Source organism: Silurus aristotelis (assembly GCF_946808225.1).
Source record: "Silurus aristotelis genome assembly, chromosome: 8".
NCBI lineage: Eukaryota > Metazoa > Chordata > Actinopteri > Siluriformes > Siluridae > Silurus > Silurus aristotelis.
In genome coordinates this window covers 18,849,369-18,874,213 of record NC_139581.1, presented here as the reverse complement: position 1 = coordinate 18,874,213, position 24,845 = coordinate 18,849,369, and the positions used below count along the sequence as shown (strand labels likewise).

Here is a 24,845-nt window from a genome sequence, read left to right as displayed (position 1 = left end):
AGTGCTTCTGTTAGTGTTTAGGCCAGCAGAGAAGGCTTTGACCGCCCGCCACTGGTAAACATACATTTGCCTAAAGCATCCATATTTGCTATGTTGATCAGAAACCTTAAAAAATATTTATTTCAGGTACATTTAGAACAGAGGAAAATGTGCAATTCAGTTGTGATGAATCATTAGTTAACTCATGGCAATCATGTGATTAATCGTATTGATTTTAATCGATTGATAGCCCTATATATATATGTATACACACATCCATTTAACATTCTTTGTTAATTGAGCTTTTCCTTGAACACACACACACTATATATATATATATATATATATATATATATATATATATATATATATATATATATATATATATATATATATATATATACGTATATGTATATATATATGTATGTATGTATATATATATATATATATATATATATATATATATATATATATATATATATATATAGTGTGTGTGTATGTGTGTATATGTTGCATGACATCCTCAATCAAGGAAAAGCTCAATTAACCAAGAATGTTAAATGGATAATTAAATAATTAAGTAAAAGATGTAAGTATGTAATACTTTATAATAATTGTCTACAATCTAACAAACATTATGTGGATTAATAAAAAAACAGTTTCTCAGTTTGTTTTTGTGTGCCTTGGATGCTTTATCCATTTTAATAATTAGAATGCTCACAAATCTGCCTTTACTAGGCCTTCCTTCGAGTCACAGTCACTAATCTAGCAGGAGAATGAATATGTAACTCCGTTATAAAATGCAGCAAACAGACGGCGTTGATGGTCCAGTTGTTCAGGCCGCTGTTCTGTTCTGCTCTGACACGGAGCAGTGCTGTGATTAATTACATAACTCTTACAGAACACAAAGCTTGCAGCACATTTTTAGGTTATAGAAATATGAATAACAGCACAATTAGATCCACAGAACGAGTGTAAGACAGATGCACATCCTGAGCAATGCACTAAGAAGATTTATAGCTAACATTCCAACATTATGTACAACTCAGCAGGAAGAAAATACACTCACTCTGACCAGATTCCCAGCATTTTACTGTTAAAATTTTATATAGGACATGCATAATATGGACACACAAACTCTGTTACCAAAAAGTTGGATGCGGTTGAATAAATTTTTTTTGGGGATAAATTGGAACACTGACTGCACCCCAGGCCTCCTCACCCTACATCAGCACCTGACTTTACTAACACCCTTGTGGTTGAATGAACACAAGTCTCTACAAGCACACTCCAAACAATGATTTAACAATTAACAATGAACATTGTCTCAAAGCAGCTTTACACAGATAATGTGGTGATAAAAATGAATAATATGTCATTTATAAGGGTAAGTTTGTCCCTGATGGGCAAGCCGGTGGCGACTGTGGCAAGGAAAAACTCCCCGAGATGGCATAAGGAAGAAACCTTGAAACGATTCAGACTCAAGAGGGAACCCATCCTCATCATGGTTGCACCAAATGTCCATATACCTAAACCTATTGGAACATTATCTTAGAAGATTGTGAGTTATTATAAAAGCAAATAGGGGCCAAATATTGAATGGGATGTTTAAAAAGCATATACAAATATCATGCTCAGGTGTCCACATGCTTTTGTTAATATATTGTATCAATGTATGGTTCATTAATAGAAATTAATTGTAGACAGCTAATTCACTTAAACACATTATAAATATAACCAAAAGGTTAATATGTTCTCGTACCTGGGTTAGTCAGCATTATATAAGGAATGTTGTTTTCGACTTCCATAAAAAGAGATTTAAAAAAATCCCAGGTTTTTCTCTCCACAGTATAAGACTTATTCTCATATCTATTTGTCTTTAATTACAATTACCATAGTGGCTCTGTGTTTCAGTATAAAGTGTAGTTATGGTAAGCTAGTCAGTGTGTTCTGGCTCTAGCTAGCATTAAAGCTTTGGTCCATCTTTAGTTTCTGCTGTTCCACATTAAATTATATTACTTTTTTGCAGATTTTAAATGCTGCAATATAGGGGGCAGATCACAAAAGTGTGTGTGTGTGTGTGTGTGTGTGTGTGTGTGTGTGTGTGTGTGTGTGTGTGTGTGTGTGTGTGTGTGTGTGTGTGTGTGTGTGTGTACACACTTCCACTTTAAAAGATTACAGCAGTCTTTTAAGGTTATTACTTGCCACATGGTATGATATGATCCAAAATATAATCTTGGCAGAATTTTATAACAGACTGTCTGAAAAAAACATGGCCTCTGTGTCAGTGTCTATGATGAAAACTTTTTTTAAGGTGAGACTGTGACCTTTAGGTGATAAAAGTTTTTATTTCTATTCTGTCCATGATTTGTTTGTGTGTCACCACTGCCACTACTGTACTTGTAGCTGTCTTGTGAGGTTTGCCTCCTATTCATGGATTGAAAGTGAGCAGCAGGTGCACTCTGAGAATTTTGGAGAACATACAGTACCTGACTCAGAAATGTTGTCATAATAGCACCGGTGAGAATGTCAGATTAGGTGTCGGAAGAGCTCCGAACTCAACTTACAACAAAGGAATATTAATTTTTTTTTCTTGTCAGCAAAATCAGACTGGAAAAAAAATCACAGTGTAAACCCGGTTTAACGGAGCAGGGCGACATGGAGAGATCATCAACATTAGAGTGCGTAAACAAATCTTCATGCTAATAACGGGCAGTGAGAGCAAAGATAGCAATGCGTTTTCAGAGTCGTTTGGCAAAAGAAAAATCATTTGATGTGGAAGACTTTTCTCGACCGGAATTGCCCATTGTGCAATCAAAATAATGAGCCGGATGAGCGAACCGTGAGTTTAGAGCCTTATCAATTGGAAAGCCTCTGTCTGACAGAGCACATGCACTTCCTGGAGCGCAAGGAGAGCATATAAAGAAATTAGATGGTGATTGAGTTTTAAAGTCAGAGAATAGTACAAAGCATGTCTTACTGTAGGAGTATATTATTTTTTGTATAATAACTGTTTATAAAATTATTGCATATTGTATTTCTTACCACTCATGAATTCTCAAATCTGACTGTTTAGAATGCATTGATTCATTTTTAATGTATCAATTTAATTTAATCAATTCAAAGCACATATATACAGTATATTAGTGTCTTTGTTTTAATAGGATAGTCTTTATACAGTAACAATCTATTAACATGAAATTGTATTATGGACCATATGTACGTTTAAATGTTTGGACACCGAGCCATCACACTCATTTTGGTTTCAAGAGCATATCATGTCATATTTAGTCACACTTTGAATTCTTTTGGGTCTGCTTTCCGCAACATTTTGTGCTTATTCAGACATAAGAGCAAAAGTGAAATCAAATACTGATGTTGAGGTATTTCAGTTCATCCCAATGGTGTTCAGTGGGATTAAGGTCAGGGATTGGCAGGTCTTTTACTTCACCCTTGATAAACCATGTCTTCATGGGCTTTTGTCCATACTTTGTCCACAGCAGTACTGTCATGCTGGACCAGGTTTTGGTCCCGTGAAGGGAACTTGTAATGCTAAAGCATGCAATGGCATCCTATACAATTACATCCTATACAATTATACATTTCAAGCTTTGTGGCAACAGTTTGGAAAAGACCGACATATGAGTAAGGCCAGGTGTCCATATATTTGATAATATTTGATTTATATATAATAGATAATAGCGAAGTATAATATATAGTAGTGAAGTTTGCTTTAAGGGCATGTTTAATTCAACTTTCATTAAAAGAATGATGGTCAGATGGGGTCAGTGTAAAATCCCTGGCATTTAATTTACACCCAGAACGGTGACCTTTTTTATATATGTTTACCTGGACAGAGATAAAAATTGAAATCATATATATATATATATATATATATATATATACATATATATATATATATATATATATATATATATATATATATATATATATATATATATATATATATATATATATATATATATATATAGTAAGGTAAGCTGTCACGTGGACATTTCAACAATAAATGTAAATTTAAATTATCTGCTATTTATAAATACATATTTAGTAGAGGTTTAAAGACAGCTGTTATCACGGCCTTGCGACCAATGATACCCAGTGAAAATCTTCTGACAGAAAGTTTATGAGATACATACACAGTGTATATAATGCATAAGAGGCATACAACTTTTGTTAAACTCACTTTCATGTCAGGCTACATCCCATCATTTATAACCACACTTGCTGTGTTTTGTTCCAAACTTATTATTTTTTTTTTTTATTAATAACACTAAACATTCATAACCACTAAGCGAAATGTTTGTTGTACAGAGCTGAGCCAGGGCTTTAAGGTACATAGGCAGTACAAGTAGCAAGCAACATAAACTCTAATAGCTGAAAAAACAACATGGCACAAGTAGAGGCTAGAGAGTATAATCTACAAAGGACAGAAACATTGTTTGACTGATGTGCATAATCGTAATCACTTTTTTTATGAGTATATTATTGATGTACTGTATATCTGCATTTAAACTTCAACGTTTAGTACATAAAACTTTGTTCACAATTGCATGATCATTACGTGATCATTTACTAAATCATTTCAACATTACTAAAACATTTTAAATCATTTGTGTTTTTTAATTAGTTCTGTGTTTCTTCTAATAACAATCCAGTGTCACATGCAGCTTAATTGCAGCAGCTTCTATACATTGAAGATATACACAATGTAGTACTTTCACTCGAATGTTCAGTATGCCTGTTCTCTACTAACATAATTCAATCCTACCTCTACTTCGATCATACTATTTGGATAAGACAGATATCCATCCATTCATTTCTATACTAGGGGCCTATCCCAGGTGAACAAGAAAGGAGCAGGGACACCTTCACACCCATACACTCATTCACACAGAATGGACTGTTTAGAGATGCCATATGTTTTTGGACTGGACGAGCACTGGGAGAGCAGGCATATACAAACATGAAAGTGTAAATCAAACACGGCTGGCGGTCAAATAAACTTTACCACACTCATGAAACGTCTTCTTTTCTCTGCATACGCAATCCTGCTTACAAATCACACAGCCGCATAGTGGCGTGAAAATTTGTAATCAAGTGAAAAAGTGTAATCATGCAGCATGATGTAAAATCACAAACATTCTGCATGAAAGCAATATGTAGAAACAAAGGTGTATATATAAATAGCCTAATATTTAAATATCTATTTTTGTGCAGGACATGACATTCAGAGCATTCGAGTGAAGTTTGAAGTGCTTTTGCCAGAACATGATGAAAATATTTCCATGCCATTTTGTCATTTTTTTCTGTGAGACTGGGTTACCTAAAAAGTTTGTCTTCTAATAACTCTGGCTGCAGTATATCAGTGAGCTCCCCTGGCCTCTCTCTTTCTGTCTCTTTCTCTATGTGTATATACTTCCCAGCTGTCAGTGTGTGAGGAGATGCTACGGGAGCTGCAAGGGATCGTGCTGTGTCAGGACAGCCTGCAGTTGCGACGGAGACGTAGCGGTGGCCCCAGCTCTCTTCGCTCGCATCCTCTACCCGCCGAGGACAGACGTGCTCGGCTCACAGGGACCAGTCTGAGCAATGGCAGGTTGTGCACAGGCACGGGACTGTCAGAGCCACTCTCTCACAAACTAGCACAGGAGGCGACTATCGTGGAGCGCGGTTGCAGCCACATCCGCATCTGCCCCGAGTGCAGACGTTTCCAGGGGCTGCGCGTGCACCCACCAGGGACCCCACGGGCATCGCCCACCCACAGTGACGATAGCTTTGAGTGGGACAAGACCACCAACAGCAGTGAACCTGAATAACAAACGCTGGCAATTCACAAAACTAATCCTGGGACCGAGGAGCAGAGCAAATCGGATACGGACCACGATTTGCAGATGTGTTTGTAATTTCCGGAAAGCTGGAATGGATCGAATATCTGTATACACTGCCCTCTTCATTCTTTGCCCTGAAATAGCATTTTGCAGCCAACAGAAAACGGAGGGGCTTTGTACTATGCAGTATATATATATATTTTTTGTCTTGCTGTGCTGTTGGTTTTATTTTAAATTATTCCTCTTTTGGTTGTGAGATCCCAGTTGTACTGTCACTAGATTGCAAGTGCTATTTTCTTGTTCTCACAATGACCGTGATTACAGCATTTATTTCCTTCAACCAGCAGAAAGGCATTCCTTACTGACAACAGATTCATGAAGACTTTTCATATCATCGCATTATGGAAGCATTTTTTTAAGTGCCAAATACCTGGTATCAATTGTTTTTGGGGTTTTTTTTGTTCTACATCATGGCCTTGAGGATATGACTGCGAAGAGAACTGAACACACAACCATGGTGATATCTTTTTAAACCATAGGGGTATTCTATTTAAAAAAAAAAAAAGAGGGGAAAAAAGCAATTTTAAGATAGAGCTTTGATATGCACGTGCGAAGGTTTTTCGTACAGAGGTCAAGACAGAAATGTTTTCCTTTTTTTTTTTTTTTGTGGGTTTTTTTTTGTTTGTTTTGTTTTTTTTCTGTGTCGAATTTGAAACTCTTCTCTGCAAAGATTTGTAAAGGCTTTAGCTTGTATTTGGAAAAGGTTTCTGGGTGTTTAAGCATGAGACTGTAGAATTATATGATTCTATTTGACAAAAGACCAGTTTCGGGAATATTTGCCTTACAAAGTGTAGTTAAAGGGTTTGGAAGTGTCCATAAAAAAAAAAAAAGGGTTCGTATTTTCTCTGGTCTAAAATTGAGCTACAATTGAGAAAAAGAACAGAGATTTATCATCTTGTCAACAGCACAGTTTCCACCGAAAATCTTAAGTCACACTGAGTTCAACGGTGAGTCTCCACAGATTTGCTGTAGGTATCCACCTGGGAAAAAAATGACTTAATGTTTGACATGTTACGTGTCGTCGAGTCGAGTGTACAGTGTACACAATGTCAATGGAACTATTTTTTTAGTAGCACAAAACAGGATCAAGGTGTCACAAGAAGAGGCAGCTCTCAGAGAATGTGTAAAGTTCTTCTGGGAGGTTTGTTATGCTTCTTATGCCTCAGTATATTAAAGAACAACACCAACGTTTTAAATAAAAAAGAGGCCATCTGTGTATATTTGTTCTTGTTTTTCATCCATGTTTAAAATAATATATACTGTATATGGGCAACATTTTTATGGACATCTAAACATCACATCCTTATGTGGTTCTTCATCAGAATAATACCACAGAGTTAAAATGGTACAGGTTGTTTTTCCAACATGTTCCAGCATGACAGTATCTTTGTACACAAAGTACGATCTATGAAGACGTGGCAAGATTGTGGTAGAAGAATTTGCATGGCCTGCACAGAGCCCTGACCTCGACCCTACTGAACACCTTTGGGATGGACTGGAACAATGACTGCACCCCAGACCTCCTCACTTGACATTATGGCCTGATCTCACTAAAGCTCTTGGTGCTGAATGAGCACAATCCCAAGAAAGTCTAGTTATTCAAAGACAATGCTTTTAAAACAGCAATGAACCCCTACATCTGGACTGTCCTATTTTAAAACCACGTTTAGCTGTGATGGTCTGCTGTCCACAAACTTTTGCCTATATAGTACATTTAAAGCAACAGCAAAAAAAACTTTTTCAAATGTCGGATTACTTTTAATTAATAATGCTACTAGCACATTTTCTGATTAGCCAGTACCACATAGAACCCAATAGAGGGAAAAACTACATTAACCAAAGCCAAAATAATTGGGTTCCACTTACCTAATGGAAGTATTAATAAGGCTGCATGATGCCTCAGAAGTCTCTCATGAAAATGTATCTACATTTATGAATGCATACTCTAGGCTGACCAGATGCAAACCAATCAAATGCTAGAAAATTAGAGACATAATACACTTGAGAGGTCTACCATTTTAATGTTGATCTAAATTATTAAAAAATATGTATACTCAAAGCCATTTATATATGTTTTGAACAATGTAACAAAGAGAAACAGCGGTGCTGTAGGAAGTATTTTCACAGAGGCTACACATTTACAATTCTGACAAGGCTAAAGTCAGAGTCCTTCAGCCCGTTCTTTATAGCCATTGGAGAGGGGCACCTAGGGGCAATTGCTTCATTGGTGGTACAACAAATGTTTTTTGTACATTTTATTCTATAATCTACCAAAGTATTACAGTAGAAAATAAAAATATATAAAACCTAGTCTGGCTTATTTTTAGTCAAAATGCGGGGTATCATTTAAAGTTGCTTAATGTGACACAGTGCACTGTAATGCTGTGCATTGCACACAATGGAACATCTGGTCAGCCTGGTTTACTCCAGTAGACATTAGCTTTCATAGACTGATGAGTAATAACATCTGAGTCTGCTGATGTTAATATGTGTGGTGTGTGATGGCAGTTTTGGGCTGATTTGCATTGGAACATAACAACCGATCATGTAGCTCAGCTCACCTCTGGTATATATAAGAGTCATATATCAGAAAATTATGTCATATCAAAACCAACAAATCTTAAAATTATCTTAATTTAAAAAAATCTTAAAATATACACTACATTGTTGTATACTGCATAGTTTTAGTATCCATGAATTTATTATAAGCAGAAAGATGCATACATAACCATTAATCATTAACAGATTCCTTTTCTACAGATTTCCTGTGGCATCCATTTGTAATAAACTTTTGATTAGAATCTATTTTCTGTTTCATTTTTGGCTTCCTGCTTTACCCTCAAAGCCACTGATAATTTATTCTTTTGATAGTGGCAAAAGCAGGAAATACAGTAGCTGTTGCTTTATCACTCCTACTAATGAGACTAATACAGCAGCACTTTAGTCCTATATTCTGTCCACTTCTGTCAAGTCCTCTTCGGTACACTCAGTTCAAACAGAGTAGGCTCTGAAGCTTTACCATTCCTACTGATACTGTCTTCAACATTTAATGTATTTCTTCTTGGAGTTCTCCTTAATGTCATTGAACATTACTGGGAAAAAGAAACCCTTCTATTTTGGTTGCTTCTTTGTCATAAATGTAGCTATTGGAATAATGAATAGGAAATTAGCTCCAGAATCATTTAAATATTATTTATAGAGATAACAGTTTGGAAAAGAACCACATATAGCAATATGCATATATTATATAGTCCGATAGCCTTTAAAAATTATTTACAGCAATATAGAAATGTATGTTTGCAGGGTTGCAGTGCATCTTAACAAGAAACCTGGGAAATATATAACACACAACACTGTTCAACTTATTAACAAACATTTAAAAAGTCTGGAAGTGTTGGAGATCAATGGTGGAGTAGATGTTGAAGGCACAACTGACATCGTTCTGGTATACCTAGTCCACTATATATGGAGACTTTTGGGATACCCTTGTTCTTAAAGATGCCATAAATCAACCCGGTCTCACAGAAAACAATACTCACATAGAATTAATTTGATCTATACATTGATTATTTATTCCCAAGTCATCATCGACAGTCAAAGTTGACATTTGGCTGAATAAGTAACCAGTTTAACACACCAGCTGTTAAAAACCACTCAGTCTGTCGAAAGATTTCAAGCGTGTTAGTCAAGCGGCTTTTGTCACGCACTGTATGTCATGCTGGACATAAAACGAACAGATTTATAAGTAAGGCGATATAAATACCAGCTGTCAGATTATCTGGGTACATGCATCAAACGGATCACGGATCAAAGTTGTAATGTTTGAATGCTTATAAAAGAATAAAATAATAATAATATTTACAAATTTTGTCAATAGACCGAGCACATGCAATGAATTATGGGATGACTGACATTTTCATCAAGTGAAGAGAGTTACAATGTGCTGGCGGGAAGGAGTTCTTTATAGCCTAATAAGACTGGCATTAAAATAGGCATACTTTTCATGGTCATATTTATTTGTTATGACTTGTTTAATATAGCATTATTAAAGTTTATTACAAACGAAATTAAAAAAACAGTAAATGCTTTTATATGATCGTCAAGTTGGTGCCTTTCAGCGCACTGAGAACAGAAGATTTCTTGCTATTTACCTTTTGTGTAACCTTCAGACCTCGATACATGCAAAAGTAAAACATAATTCAGTTCAGTAAATTAGCTCGTTTTTCGAACTTAATCATAATGTCAAAATTTTACAGATGCACACACCTGACCGTAAGATTCATATGTGCTTTGATATGTGTATCCCATTCCACATTTAGTCTTCATTTGCAGTTATAATAACCTCCACTCTTCTGGGATGTTAAACTAGACCTTCATGGATCTTGCTTTGTGCAAAGGGGCATAGTCATGCTGAAACAGGCCTGGAACACATTCAAAGACTATATTATACAATTGTGTGCCTCCAACTTTTAGTAGCAGGTTGGGAAAGAACCGTATATGGCTAGAAATGTGATACTTTTGTCCAAAAAATAATATGCATAATATCTTTGTTACAGTGTGATGATTATTATTTTTACATGCTATGCTATGTATCAGTCTTATAAAACATTTGTTTTTCATGTTTTACTTAAGAATCAGGAAAGCATATTTTGGAAGTGCTCATGTTTGTGCAATTTTTTCCAATTATTTTCCTTTACATCTCATCATTATGCGGTATACATTATTATCCTGACTTTTAAGTTCATTTATTATAATATTTCAATGTAAATCAGCCCAAAAAGTGTTGTAACCCTTGTTATTAGCATATCATTATTGTTTGATTTCATTTTCTGTTTCACTTAACACACAAACACACATATAGATATATAATGATGGCTCATGTAGCTCTAAGGACACTTCTTATTTGTTAACAAAGACTTTTTATGACACTCAGACACTAACTCAGAGAAAGGTTATAAGGCTTTTGTGGACACGCTTTCTCTTCTATCTACCTTTAGTATCAAATGCCTTCTTCCAAATTAGACCACAAAAATTTTTGCCAGATTTGACCTTCACTTGCTTCACTGCAGTGACTACAATTAAAACATTACATTTACTTCTTTCTTAGTTCAATCTGATATTTAACTGAAGTCTGAAAGTCTGAAAGCCACTAGTAATAAATGACAGGTTTCTTTGGTTCTTTGAGAAGCTGACCTTGCTATTAAAGATGTGGAAAATTTCAATATTTTGTATTTCTCTTTATCTCTCTTTATCTCTTTCTGTCTCTCTCTCTCTCTCTCTCTCTCTCTCTCTCTCTCTCTCTCTCTCTCTCTCTCTCTCTCTCTCTCTCTCTCTCTCTCTCTCTCTCTCTCTCTCTCTCTCTTACTCTAACACTCTCTCTCACCCTGTACCTTTTTTCTAAATGCTGGAATTCGATCAGAGAAAGTAAACAGATAAGGAGAATGTAATAAGTTGTGCAGTTCTCTTTTTTTTCATGGCTCATGTAAAGACCGCAGTGTATGTGCACATAGTCCCCTTCAGTAAACATTGTACTTGTAGCTCTGTAAACAGAATTTGCTATCTCTATATATATATATATCAAGGTTTCCTAGTGAAGGTGTAAAAAATAACGTGTAACATGTATTTGCAGCCATGAACAGATACAGGATGTGTGTGTGTGTGTGTGTGTGTGTGTGTGTGTGTGTGTGTGTGTGTGTGTGTGTGTGTGTGTGTGCGTGCAGGTGTGCCCTCATTGCTTGCACGCTTGTGTACAAAAGATGTACACACCAAGATAACCTACAAGCTTGGCATAATTAATCATCTAATGCAGTATAATCAAAGAACATGCAGCAAGCATATTACAACTGCAACGAATGATGATGATGGATGCCACTTATCTGACTGACTTGCATATAAGGCTTTTGACCAGTGAATGCGCACACAAAAATATTTAATCAGCTGTACTTAATTAGTGAAGGAAATCAATTGGGAGCTATAGAAGGTTAATTAAGATACACATACACACATGCACCCATACCCACACACACACACACACACACACACACACACACACACACACACACACACACACACACACAGGGATCCGAAAACCAGCTAGCATTATTTGGCAGTATTTTGGCTGCTATGTCTTCCTTTTTTTGCTTTATTTTTCTTATCTTATGTGGACCTTTTGATTACACTTTAAATATGTAAAGAAAATATATATGTATACCACTCTGTAAAAGACTGTGGAACAATTGTGGAAAAATTTCAGAATAATGTTCCTTAACAAACGTTTTGAAGAATCTAGAGAAATCTATTTGCATAAGAGACAAGGGCAAAAATCATTATTGGATGCCTGTAATGTCTGAACCCTCATGTGGCATTTAAAACAGTCGTGTTTCTGTAATGCAGATAACTGCAAGTGTTCATTAACACCTCCAGAAATCATTGTCTGTGATCACAGATCATGTCACGTCATTCACAAATTCAGGTTTAATTTCTTATCAAAGAAGAAGTCATGCCTGAACATGATTCAGAAATGCTGCCATTCTCTCTGGGCCGAAGCTCATTTAAAATGTACTGAAGCAAAGTGCATTCTGTTTCTATTTACATTTTACACAGTGCCCAAACTATCTATCTATCTATCTATCTATCTATCTATCTGTCTGTCTGTCTGTCTGTCTGTCTGTCTGTCTGTCTGTCTGTCTGTCTGTCTGTCTGTCTGTCTGTCTGTCTGTCTGTGTGTGTGTGTGTGTGTGTGTGTGTGTGTGTGTGTGTGTGTGTGTGTGTGTGTGTGTGTGTGTGTGTGTGTGTGTGTGTGTCAGGGCTGTCTAAATTAACGTGTTAATGACACGTTAACACAAATTAATTTTAATGGCACCAATTTATTAAGGTGCGATTAATAAATATAAATAAATATAAAAGAGGCGAAACATAGAAACATAGTTTCTTTACTCAGATATAAAACTAATCCTCCAAAAAAAAATTTTAATCATTAAACATTTGTTTTACTGATGCACCAAGTCTCAAATCAAGCAACAAAATTTGCCATGATGCACACATTAAACTTGTCTGTGTGGAAACATAGCAAAATTTCTGTTTGGTGTCATGATGATTTACATAATTTAAAACACCATAATTAATTTTAAACATTCCCAAATATATTTTGTCTTCATGCTCTATGTTAAGTTTGGTTTTACTAATAATAAACATACATTTGCATACAGCACCCATAGTTGTCCATGCCCATGTTCAATACAGTTTTAAAAACTTGAAAAGTATGAATTCAAGGTACATTTAAAACATTAAAAATGAATTACGAGTTTACTCATGACAATCGTGCGATTAATCGCAATTAATATTATAATTGATTTACAGCTCTAATATATATATAAAGCTTTTCATTAGGAGCTCTGGCACAAGGAAAAGTAACACAACCACAGAGTAAAATCCAACACTACATTTTTACATACATATATGTACACTTAAACACACACATATATAGCACATAACTTCTGTAACTGCTCTTCACTGATACAAAACTTCTGTAAATGCTCTGTTCTGAATGGGGTAGGAATTAATCTGTAAACCATTTCCAAATCCAACCTCAAGAATATTATCACTGAGGCAGGAACACCATGCCATACACACGAATTGAAACCACTCGCCCATCCACCCATTCTTACCTAGGGTTAATTAAAACTAATCAATCCACCTACCAGCTTTTTTTTTTTTTACCTATAGGGGGGAACCATGCAGACACAAGGGGAACATGTGAAACCTGAGGTCTGAACTGAACTCAGAAATGTGAAGTTATGAGGAGCAGTGCTGTATCAGACACAGTTTTATTAAATAAATGCTAGAAAATGGTTACAGCAAACTCTTAAACAAACTTGTATTATTTGTGAACGGAAAAGCTTTAATCGAAATGCCAGGAAGTGAGGACTTTGGCATTTGTTATTTGAGGCTTTAAAATTGCAAAGGTGCTTTAAGATCACTTTAAATTCAAAGGATCACAAATAACACATTTTTACACAAAAAAATTGTTAGTATGCAGCTTGTTTGCAGCACCTGCTGTACCTTGAATTTCAATAGTCTGTTACAAGCATACAGCTAATCAAAATTCTGCAAGTTTGCGATACCTCAATTCTGGCAAAAACGACCAAATAAAAATGTGTTTTGACCAAAATTAACATTTGATGAATCTATAGCAGGGTGTCACAAATGTGTCTCTACATACAGGGAACCAACTACACTTTCATATTTTCTATTTCCATTTGTTAATAACCTCCATTCTTCTGGGAAAATGTTCCATTCCATTTTAGAGTGTGAGTGTAAAGATTTGGGCTTATTCATACACAATTAATCAGTCTATATAAACTCACTGTACCTTACAATTATGCTAGAAATGATCAGGAATCTAAGTAGCCTGAGTCTAAAATTTGCTTTTTGAAAATACCATTTACATATAACACATGACTTGAAAGCATGATTTTGTAGATCCGCCGCATGATCTTGATCGTACTGAGTGGATTGCCTTTTTTCAAAAACAATGTTGTGGCTGGGTCGACATTTGCTGGAACTTGACATGCCCTGAAGCATTGAGTGTGGCAGGGTTACCTGACCAGCTACCTGAGGGTGCCAGGGTGGGGCGGGACAGGCACCCTATACTTAGGTGAACAGCGCCTATTGTCGGCGAGTTTCCCAGATAGTCCTATATCAGGACTTCTTGGCCGAAACCCTTCTATTGAAAATGACGGTCCTCAGATCCGTCAATTCCCGAGACTTCGGCCTCTTGGTGCCCGGAGGTGCTGGTTTGAGGTTGGAGCATGCCCCATGGAGATCTGAGAGAATGTGCCATAGGTGCCTCTCAGTAGACACCAGGGTAGCCATGGACCAGCTTGAGTTCCTAAAGAGGGAACCACATTTGGCTGGAAATGTCAAGTTCCCCAATAATTTTGTCCATGTAGTGTATATTTCTGTCCCAGAATGTATGGTGAAAGAATATATACGTATTTACAAGCATAGTAAACAAATATTTTTACAAAAACAGGTTTCATTTATACAAATTATGCAGGTCACATGTCCCCTTTTTTAAATTTATACATTCGTTGTTTTATTCAGGTTTTTCCTAAATGTCATTACTAAAAGAAAATATTTTTGGGAACTGCAGAAAAAAAAAACTTCTATTTGAACTTACAGCAACACTGGGTCTAAGCTTTTTAGTCTCATAGATACTGATTGCCTGTCCACTGAACTTTTCTGGAATGTAATAAACGCAAAACCATTTGTAAATTTAATTGAAATATTATTAATTGATAGTTGTTGTTATTCGTTTAATCACATATAGTGTATTAATCAAAATCTGACAATACAAAATATGACCAATACCCTAGTGCACAATATGCTGCAATGAGTGTGCAAAGATTCTGTGAACAGAATAACACTAAGAGGGCATGTGTTGGACTCCCATTTACTGTCATACTCTTTTTGCTTTTGAATAGCACAAATATATCTGTATTTATTACTTCACATTGAATTTTTTAAATCTCAGAGCAAAGCCAGAATATGCAATGGAGCCAGTGATGGATAATGCGCTGATGGTTGATCTGTTATTTTACATTTGGATATTTAGGTACCACTTACACAAATAACTCGATATCAAGAAATAAGATGGCAAGAAACTAAAATTTAGGCATTTTTTATTTTGAGCAAACATAGTTATTTTGTAATATGTTTAAAAGAATAAACTAAAAAAAGGAGCACATATGTGGACCACTTCTTTTCCTAAGTTTACCCTGTAATATTTGATAGTCATCGTGAAGAAAGATTTAAATTATACCTACATAAGCATTGCATAAATATTTTATAAAGCAGTGCTGGAGCATTAGGAAAAGCTTATATCAAAATGCAGAAGAAAATAAAAATGTTTTATATAACTTTTTCTTTACATTCAAGAAAGAACCGCAATAAACAATTTTAATTATTATTTGACTGATATTGTGAAGTGCTGTAAGATCCTGTGTGATACCCTTAGATGCCATGAGATACTGTGCAATGCTGTAAGATACTGTGAAATATTCTTAGATGCTGTGAGATATTGTGCAATGCTACCAGAAACTTTGAGATGCAGTGAGATACTATGAGATACTGAAAGATGCTGTGAGATGATGTGAGATTCTGTGTGACAGCCTTAGGCACTGTAAGATGTGAGCTATTTTGAGATACTGTGAGATGCTGTGAGATGTTATGAGATACTGTGAGATGCTCTGAGATGCTGTGAGACTGTGAGACTATGAGGTGCTGTGAGATGCAGTGAGACTGTGAGGTGCTTTGAGATACGGTGAGATATTGTGAGATGCTGTGAGCTGCTGTGAGATATTGTGACATGCTGTGAGATGTTATAAGATACTGTGAGATGCTCTGAGATGCTGTGAGACTCTGAGATATTGTAAGATGCTGTGACATGCAGTGAGACTGTGAGGTGCGTTGAGATACGGTGAGATATTGTGAGATGCTGTGAGCTGCTGTGAGATATTGTGAGAAGCTATGAGATACTGTGAGACCATGAGGTGCTGTAAGAAACTGTGATGTGCTGTACGATACTATGAGATCAGACTCTGTCACTGTTATGCTTATTTCTACCTCACCAATTTAAAAGCTTGTTTTTACTAGTAGTTTCCGTTCAGGAACTCGAGCTGTGTCGAAACACTTTGGCAATGCCTCGCAATGTTCATGCTCTGAATCACGTGTAAAATCCAGCCAATAAGCAAGTCGTGAATCTGTGCAGCCATGAGCTTTAAATGCAAGCAGAATTCCGACTGTGTTCCTTCTTTCCCCGCTTCATTTGGGGGGAGATACACACAGCCCTCTGGTTCTCTTTCTCACCCACCCCCACTGGGGCTGGACACCATGGAGAGGGTCATGGACCTACAGGCTCTTTCCGTGGCCCCATCCCTCCTGTAGTTTGCCCCTGGCTGGGTAAGCGTTTACTGCATCCCGTGGCACAGCCTCCGCCCCAGGCCCTACTGTTCTTTCCCGACCTACACACAAAGGTGTCTAGGTCGTGCGAGACCCCATATGTACCTTTGCCCTGCATTCCCTATACGCGAATATAGTAGGGTTCATGGGGAGTCCAAGGTTGAAGAGACGCTAGCTGGCTATCTCTCCTAAGGTGATGCATCACTGAAGGTGATGCTACAAAAGCCACTTCGGCTCTAGTAGGTTTGGCTTACGCGGCGGCAGGTCAGGCCGGGAGTTGCCTTCACACTATAAGTGTGTTGCAGGCATACCAGGCTAACCTGCTATAAGAGATGGAAGAGGGATTCCGCTCTGGGGCTGATGATTGAAGAGTTACGTCGCGCTGCGACCTAACCCTCAGGACCACCAAGTTATGGCACGGGCTGTAGGGGGGTCCATGTCAGCTCTAGTAGCCACAAAAAGGCTTCTGTGGCTCAACCTGTAAGCGGAGATTCCAGACAGACACCTCCTGAACACCACCAGGAGGCCAGGCTGTTAGCTCTCCCACAAGATGTGCCTCAGAGTGCAGTCTCCCTCCACCAGGTGACTCCTTTCACCCCTACTGGGTATGAAGGGGACCCATGCCTGCTCAGGAAGCATTCATGGCTGCAGGGGATCACCCCAGCTTTTCTGAGAGGGTTATAAGCCAGCCTCAAGAGGCTGGTTCCCCGATCAGATTTACCCACCAGGAGGCCAGGCTGTCAACTTTCCCATAAGATGTGCCTCAGAGTGCAGCCTCCCTCCTGCAGAGGCCCCAACAGCTGCAGGGCATTGCTCCAGCAGTATCTTGGTGGGTCCTGCACACAATAGAGAGGGGCTACTTGATTCAGTTCGGGTCCTCTCCTCTCCGGTTATATGTGTTGTGTCCCACCATGGTGGGACCCAAGCAGGCTCTGGTCTTGGAACAGGAAGTGTGCACCCTCCTAAGGAAAGGGGCCATTGAGGTGGTTCCTCCCTTAGTCAGAGAATGCGGACGATCCTTGATCTGCGCTCCTTGAACTGCTCACTTGTGAGGCTTAGGTTTAGGGTGCTCACTCTCAGGGAGATAGTGTCTCAGATCAAGTCCAAGGACTGGTTTGTCACAATAGATCTAATGGACGTCTATTTCCACATAGCCATGCTCCCCACTCACAGGACGTTCCTGAGGTTTGCTTTCGGCGGCGAAACTTACCAATATCGGGTCCTCCTGCCTAACACAAAGAAGAGTGTGCTTTCTCCTCTGCAAAGAACCACCTTCTTGCGCATAGTGTGGGACTCAACCGTATTGCAGGCACAATTGTCTCCTGCCTGGATCGAGGTCATCCTCACGGCAGTCAAGAGAGTAAAAGAAGGCCAGTCACTTACTGTGAAGCAGATCCAGAGGCTGCTCGGTCTCATGATGGCAGCATCCAACGTGATTTCACTTGGCCTCCTCTATTTGAGACTCCTCCATTGGTGGCTCACAGACAGAGAGTTGTCCCAGAAGGGCAATCCGTTCTGTATTATCATGGTCTCACAGCAAGCTCTTCGAGCCTTAGAAATATGGAAAGAACCTATTTTTCTGTCTCAAGGCTCCGTCCTGTTTCAAGGCTCTGACGGATGCATCCCTCACGGGGTGTGGATCGGTCATGAGTGGACACTCTGCCCAAGGTCGGTGGGACAAGCGACATCTCTCATGGCACATAAACTGCCTGGAGATGATGGCTGAGAGATGATGTACGGTGGTCTCGTACATCAACCACCAGGGGGTCTCCGGTCTTGCCCCCTATACAGGTCGGCGTGGGAGATTTTCTTGTGGTCCCAGGGAAAACTCCTTTTGTTGAGAGCTGTTTACATCCCGGGCTGGTTAAATTGGAAAGCAGACGCCCTTTTGAGGGGGGAATGAAGGCTCCACCCAGAGGTGGTGGAGCAGATATGGCAAAGATAATACAGAGCCCAGGTGGATCTGTTTGCGACTCAGGAGACTTTGCACTGTTCCCTCTGGGTTTCTCTCTCTCACCCAGCCCCACTTGGGCTGGACACCATAGAGAGGGTCATGGACCTACAGGCTCTTTCCATGGCCCTATCCCTCCTGTAGTTTGCCCCTGGCATGGCCAGCGCTTTTCCCCAGCCTAAACCGGGGTATGTGCCTAAGGTGCCTGTGGCTCCCTTACGACCTGTCATTCTGCAGGCATTCTACAGTCCTCTGGTCTTCCCACTCCCTTCAGAGTCAAGGTTTATTCCACCCGGGGTATGGCGGCCTCTACGGCCCGGTCCGCTGGAGTTTCTCTCCAGGATATTTGCAACGCTGGTCCACCCCGCTGACCTTTTTTAGGTTCTACAACCTCGACATCAGAGCCACTCCTGGTTCCTTTGTCCTGCTTGCCGGTTGTGTTTAGACACACTAGGCAGGGACTGGTCAGTATGGCATGATTGGACTCTCTTTCCCAAAGAGTTTTGATGCAACTTGTGTTCCTGAAAGGGAACGTCACTAAGTTACGTATGTAACCCTAGTTCCCTGAGGGAACGAGAGCTGCATCAACAGGCCATACTCACCTGCATCCCTGCAGCACTTAACTTCTCCTTTTTCAGAAGCTAATGTCTCTACCATCGCTCACCCATTTTGTAAATTCCTGGTTTACGCGACGTAGCCCATCGATGATGTCACAACTTGCCTATTGGCCAGATTTTACACGTGATTCAGAGTGTGAACAACGCAAGGCATTCACAAAGTGTTTTCGACGCAGCTCTCGTTCCCTCAGGGAACTAGGGTTACATATGTACATGTACGTACATACATACATATATACAAACATCCTCAAACATTTCTTATAATTATTAATTACTTACAAATATCAATGACTTAATTAATTACTTAATCAATCACTTACTTAATTACTTACTCAATTAATTTTATACATAAATAAATTTGCAATCATTTATTCATTTTAAACTAGATCTGCAATGCTTAATTGTGTTATACAAATGATGTAGGTATTCTTCCAATCTGGTTAAGTGCATATAACTGTAGCTGTCTCTTTCTTTCTCTCTAAATCTATGTACGCCTCTGTTTCCCCTTCTTTTGCTTTGGGTTTCTTAGTTTTTCTCTTGTTTTTGAGTCTCTCTCTCTCGCTCTCTCTCTCTTTTTCTCTCTTTCTCACTGAGTCTCTCTGTCTGTCTCTGTTTTTCTTTATCTCACTATGAGTCTCTCTGTCTGTCTCTGTTTCTCTTTCCCTCTCGCTTTGAGTCCTTTTCTCTTTCTCTTGCTGTGTTTCTTTCTGTCTCTGTCTGAATGTCTCTCTCTAAAATTAAATAACTGTGTGTGTGTTTGTGTGTGTGTGTGTGTGTGTGTGTGTGTGTGTGTGTGTGTGTGTGTGTGTGTGCGTGCATGCGTGCGTGTGTGCGTGCATGCATGTGTGTGTGTGTGTGTGTGTGTGTGTGTGTGTGTGTGTGTGTGTGTGTGAGACTTAAATGTCTGTCTTTTTTTCTCTGTCTGTCTGTCTGATACTTAAAGTATTGCATAGATGCAGATGCAGATATAGAAGGTGTCTTTATACCTCGACCACAGAGCATATTTTGGAAGTGTTACCTTTTCTTCACATTTCCCTCTAACCCCACTCAGCAAACTAGGCTACATCATTACCATTATCTTCCTCAGTTAAAGCAAGCAGGACTACTAGTCATGACGCTAGGAAGTAAGTCAGCCTGGAAAGTGTCACGACAGCCGTACAATCACTGATATGTCAACTCGACATTTACAAAAGCAGTCTTCATGTAATAGATATTTTACTGTTTGTTCTGTTTGTGCAGGTTATATCAGGCTAGTTATTATGTCTGTTAGAGATTTCAGTTGTCATGAAGTGTGTACAGTAGATTAGCATTATATGTTGTCCTAGTCAGTAATTAACATTAAACAATGTGATTGCTTTTCATTTTTTTAAAGTGAGCTAAACAACGAAAATAAAAGTGATTTAAACATAAGAAAACAAAATCTAATTACATGATTGCACATAATTATTCACAATGTCTTTGGATATGGTAGCAATACATTTCCTGTCACTTGTACTAGGAGACCCAAACCTGTTCCAACATGAAAATGCCCGTTTGCGCAATGCTAGCTCTATGAAGATATGCTTTAGATGGTTTGGAGTGGAACACTGACTGCTACCTACATCAGTCCCTGACTTTACTACAATCCGTGTGGCTGAATGAGCACAAATCTCCAGAAGCACACTTCAAAATCTAGTGGTACATTTTCTCAGTGGAGTGAAGGTTATTATAACATCTAATGGCGAATAGATGTGGAACGAAGTACTCACAATTACATACCAATTTTATGATCAGGTGTCCACAAACCTTTTGTCCAATGATTGTATCTCTTCACTTCCTGAAGATTTTTATAATATTAATTATCATATCATCTTAATAATGGTACACATTTTACTGTATATGTTACCACTAGTCAAGCTGAACATAGCTTTAATGATTTGTAACCTTTTGTGTAATCCTGTGTGGAGTTTCAGCATGCAATTCAATGAAATAACTCTTGCCACAAGCAACATGTAAAAAAGAGAAATCCTACGTATTGATCGTCCTACACATATCATTTCAACCGAGAAGATGAACCTGTCAATGATAGTTTAATGGTATAGTCCTAAAAGCACCTCAAGTCTACCTTTACAATAATCTACCTGCATGTCCAAGCATCCTCCATGACATACAGTCGGTTTTAGTATTCTGCCTCTTATATTTCATTTGACAGAATGATAAATATGTTGACATCATGTCTGTCACACAAGAAAAGTTATTTGTTTGCTTTGTTCAGTGTCTTGTCTTCATTCTTGCTCTGATCAATGCCTTTCAGCTGGAGAAAGTGATTGACGACAAGTCGAGCAAACACAAGACAGCAGGCTACACATGGTGCTGGAAAAATTGACGGAACCAGATGTGGAGGAAAAACAGGACTATGGGAACAGAAAAAATGTGGGGTTTGGATTACGTGAACTTTGTTTACAACTGTTTTGTGTTTGCAACGGAAATGGGCCAGTTGACCTACAGTATGGTGTTACATCAGACATACAATAATAAAACAACATTAAATAAAAACTATTCTGGTGGAAAAACTGTTGCAATTTTCAGTAAGTGATATGTAACCATTTTAAATGAACTCATACATTTTTGTATCTAAAGAAGATTAAGATGTCTGGGTTTATTTATTAATATTTTCTGATGTTTCTATAGTGTTGCTGCTTCACAGCTCCAGGATTCTTCAATTCAATTCTGAGCTCAGCTTATTGTATGTTTATATTTCTGTGGGTTTGTTTCTTGATTCTCCAGTTTCCTCAAACCTTTTAAACATGCGATAAGATGGACCAGCTAAATAAATAAATTGCCTCATATATAAACATGTTTTTGTATGTGTGCATGATGCTTGATCCAGGTGTATTTTTTCCCCACTGCTCTCAGATATGCCATGATGCTGACCAGGAGCGATTACAGAAACGTTTATTTTATTTGTATGAACAAAAACATTGTAGAATCATTATTCCTTGAATATTACAGTACTGTATAACCTTCTTAGGACTTCTAGGTCTTAATAAGGACTTAATAAACATTCTGCTTTCTTGTTAGCTGAGTAAGAGAGGTTGTGAGTGACTAAACACATCAGCCATAGCCTTAAAACAACTGTCTGGTGAAGTACCTGTCAATTGGTGGAATATATTAGGCAGCAAATGACCAGTCAGATCTCAAAGTTGGAAGCAGGATAAAGATTTGAGCGATTTTACAAGGATCTAATTGTGATGGCTAGAAAAGTGGTCCAGAGCACTTCACACGCAGAGACTTCTTGGGGTTTTCCAGTAAGCAGTAGTTAGTACCCAGGAAGTGGTTTATGGAAAGAGGGAAAGCTGATAGAGGCAGTGTGGTGCTCTTGGCAATTCTCTGCTGGGAAAAACTTGGACCGTGTTATACATTTGTATGTTAATTTGATGTTTATCACTTATCCGAAAACTGATGCAGACCATATACACCCCTTCATGGCAACAATATTCCCTAATGGCAGTGGCAGAAGTCTTTGGAGAATGGTTTGAGAAATATAACAATAAGCTTACAATGTTGACTTACAAAGAAAAGAAAAAAAGAATAACAACAAAACCTTTTAGGATTTCAAATTTAGCGTATCACTGAAAAGCACTTTAAAGGGATGCATTTAAAACACCATGTTTACAGAGCTTTTCACTATGTGCACTTAATGGTCACCTTATTAGACAACCCAACCTTAATTTCTAGATTGATTTTACTTTGTCGCTCTAATTGCTCTGCACCAGCACTGAAAAAATAAGGTCTATTATTGTAAGTGCAATGAAAAAACTGACTGGTCATGATGGTCCTGTGGTGATCCAGTTCCACTGATGGAGGAAGTAAAAGGCGACTTAGTAACAGCTAGACTGTGGCCACTAATTGTAGCTCCAAAGGGTACCTATAAAATGGCCAATGAGAGCAGCTATATGACACGTGTACCTAATAAACTGGTAGCTGATTCTCTGGTTTTGCTTATCGTTTTAAATGTGCTGACAAAACCAGCAATGATGGCAATGTTTCTCTTTTTATGTGAATTCTTATTACCAAACAGCGATTCAATCTCATAGAGAAAGGGGGAACAAAATTGAAGCAACAGCGCCTTCTGCAGGATTTGGACAGGACTGCACTACCAGAGCAGGAACCTTCTGGATCAGAGGCCGTGGCTAACTATTCTTCAGGCACCTGTGCATGTCATCACTACAAATGTCTTTTCACAGTCCTACATCCTGTTCCTGATGATAATGTGTACTGATTTTTTCCTGGTTTAATCAGTGGACAGGTTTGCATACACCCAGCAGATACATGAGGTGTTGCATTGATCCTTTAATGACAATGCAAACCCTACTGCAAAAAGCTATCTAAGATGTCATGATAAGCCATGATAATATGATCTCCACCAGTCACTTACAATTATTTTGTTTTCCCTTTATTTTGTGGCATTGGTCTTGCATATAATGGCATTTATATAATGGCATTCATAAATTTTAGGATCCATAAAAATGCACTCAATAAGTATACACAGTGTCATCACTTTATTTGGCCTTTAAAACTTTGAGAAAGTCACGGTTGAACAATTTCTTGTTCCAAGTGTTTTAAATAATTGTTATCACTGGGAATATAATTCAAATATATTTTACTTAATAGAATTCATAGACGCATCAATAACTGTTCCAAAGATATTTACCAAATATTTTTTTTTATAAAACTGTGTTGTTTGCAATAGTTTAATATCTGTGATGAGAGTAAAGCTTTGTTGTGAAGACTTTAAACATATTTACCAGGAGTAAAAATATTAGTAGAAGCCACTGTATGTATACATAGTGTCTTAGCATGATTTTGACAGATTTGGGTTTTAATAATATATTTTTATATTATATTTTATGTTCTATTTGATCTTTTCATCTTTTTTCATGCTATGGCCTATGTAGATTGGAGTCAAACTGAGCACAGTGAGCGTATCCTTCAGCCAAATTAGAGAAGCAAGCTGTCCAAACAGCCGTGTAAAATTCAATCAACGTAATTGTCCACGCTTATATTGTTACATTGTTCTCATCTGAGTATTAAATATTGCAATCCGTAACATGCACAAACACAAGCTGCAGGCCTGCCAAGATGAAGAATGTGGCTTTTAATCAATGTTATAGTTTGATACCACTATTTGTCAACGCACTACATAGTTATTTCTGCCGAATTTAAATTTCATTGATCAGCAGTTATGCAGAAGGAAATAAACAGATTAATGCTATATCAGTCTGTAAAAGATAAGACAGAGAAGCTACTTTTTTTCTTTTTGTTTTAATGCTTTGGCATTTAAAATACTTCACTTATATGTAGGATATTCAGTAACACTATTCACCTTATTCTTCTTTATTCTTCCCTTCATTATTTGATTTGTTATAATTCATATTTTTATCATCAATG

At 37.9% G+C, this 24,845-nt stretch overlaps 1 protein-coding gene across 3 annotated transcripts in view; it reads left to right on the top strand.

The window, feature by feature from the left end:
* The window catches only part of grik4 (glutamate receptor, ionotropic, kainate 4), a 454,114-nt gene extending 431,865 nt beyond the window's left edge, over positions 1–22,249 (top strand). For 2 of the 3 annotated variants that reach the window (XM_083549392.1, XM_083549393.1), the window contains one exon: positions 5,424–11,101. In XM_083549392.1, the coding sequence (XP_083405518.1) occupies positions 5,424–5,813 (390 nt within the window). In that variant the 3' untranslated portion in view covers positions 5,814–11,101. Of the gene's footprint in view, positions 1–5,423; positions 11,102–21,708 lie in introns of those variants that run through there. The other variant, XM_083549394.1, reaches the window with a different exon arrangement.
* The last annotated feature ends 2,596 nt before the right edge of the window (positions 22,250–24,845 follow it).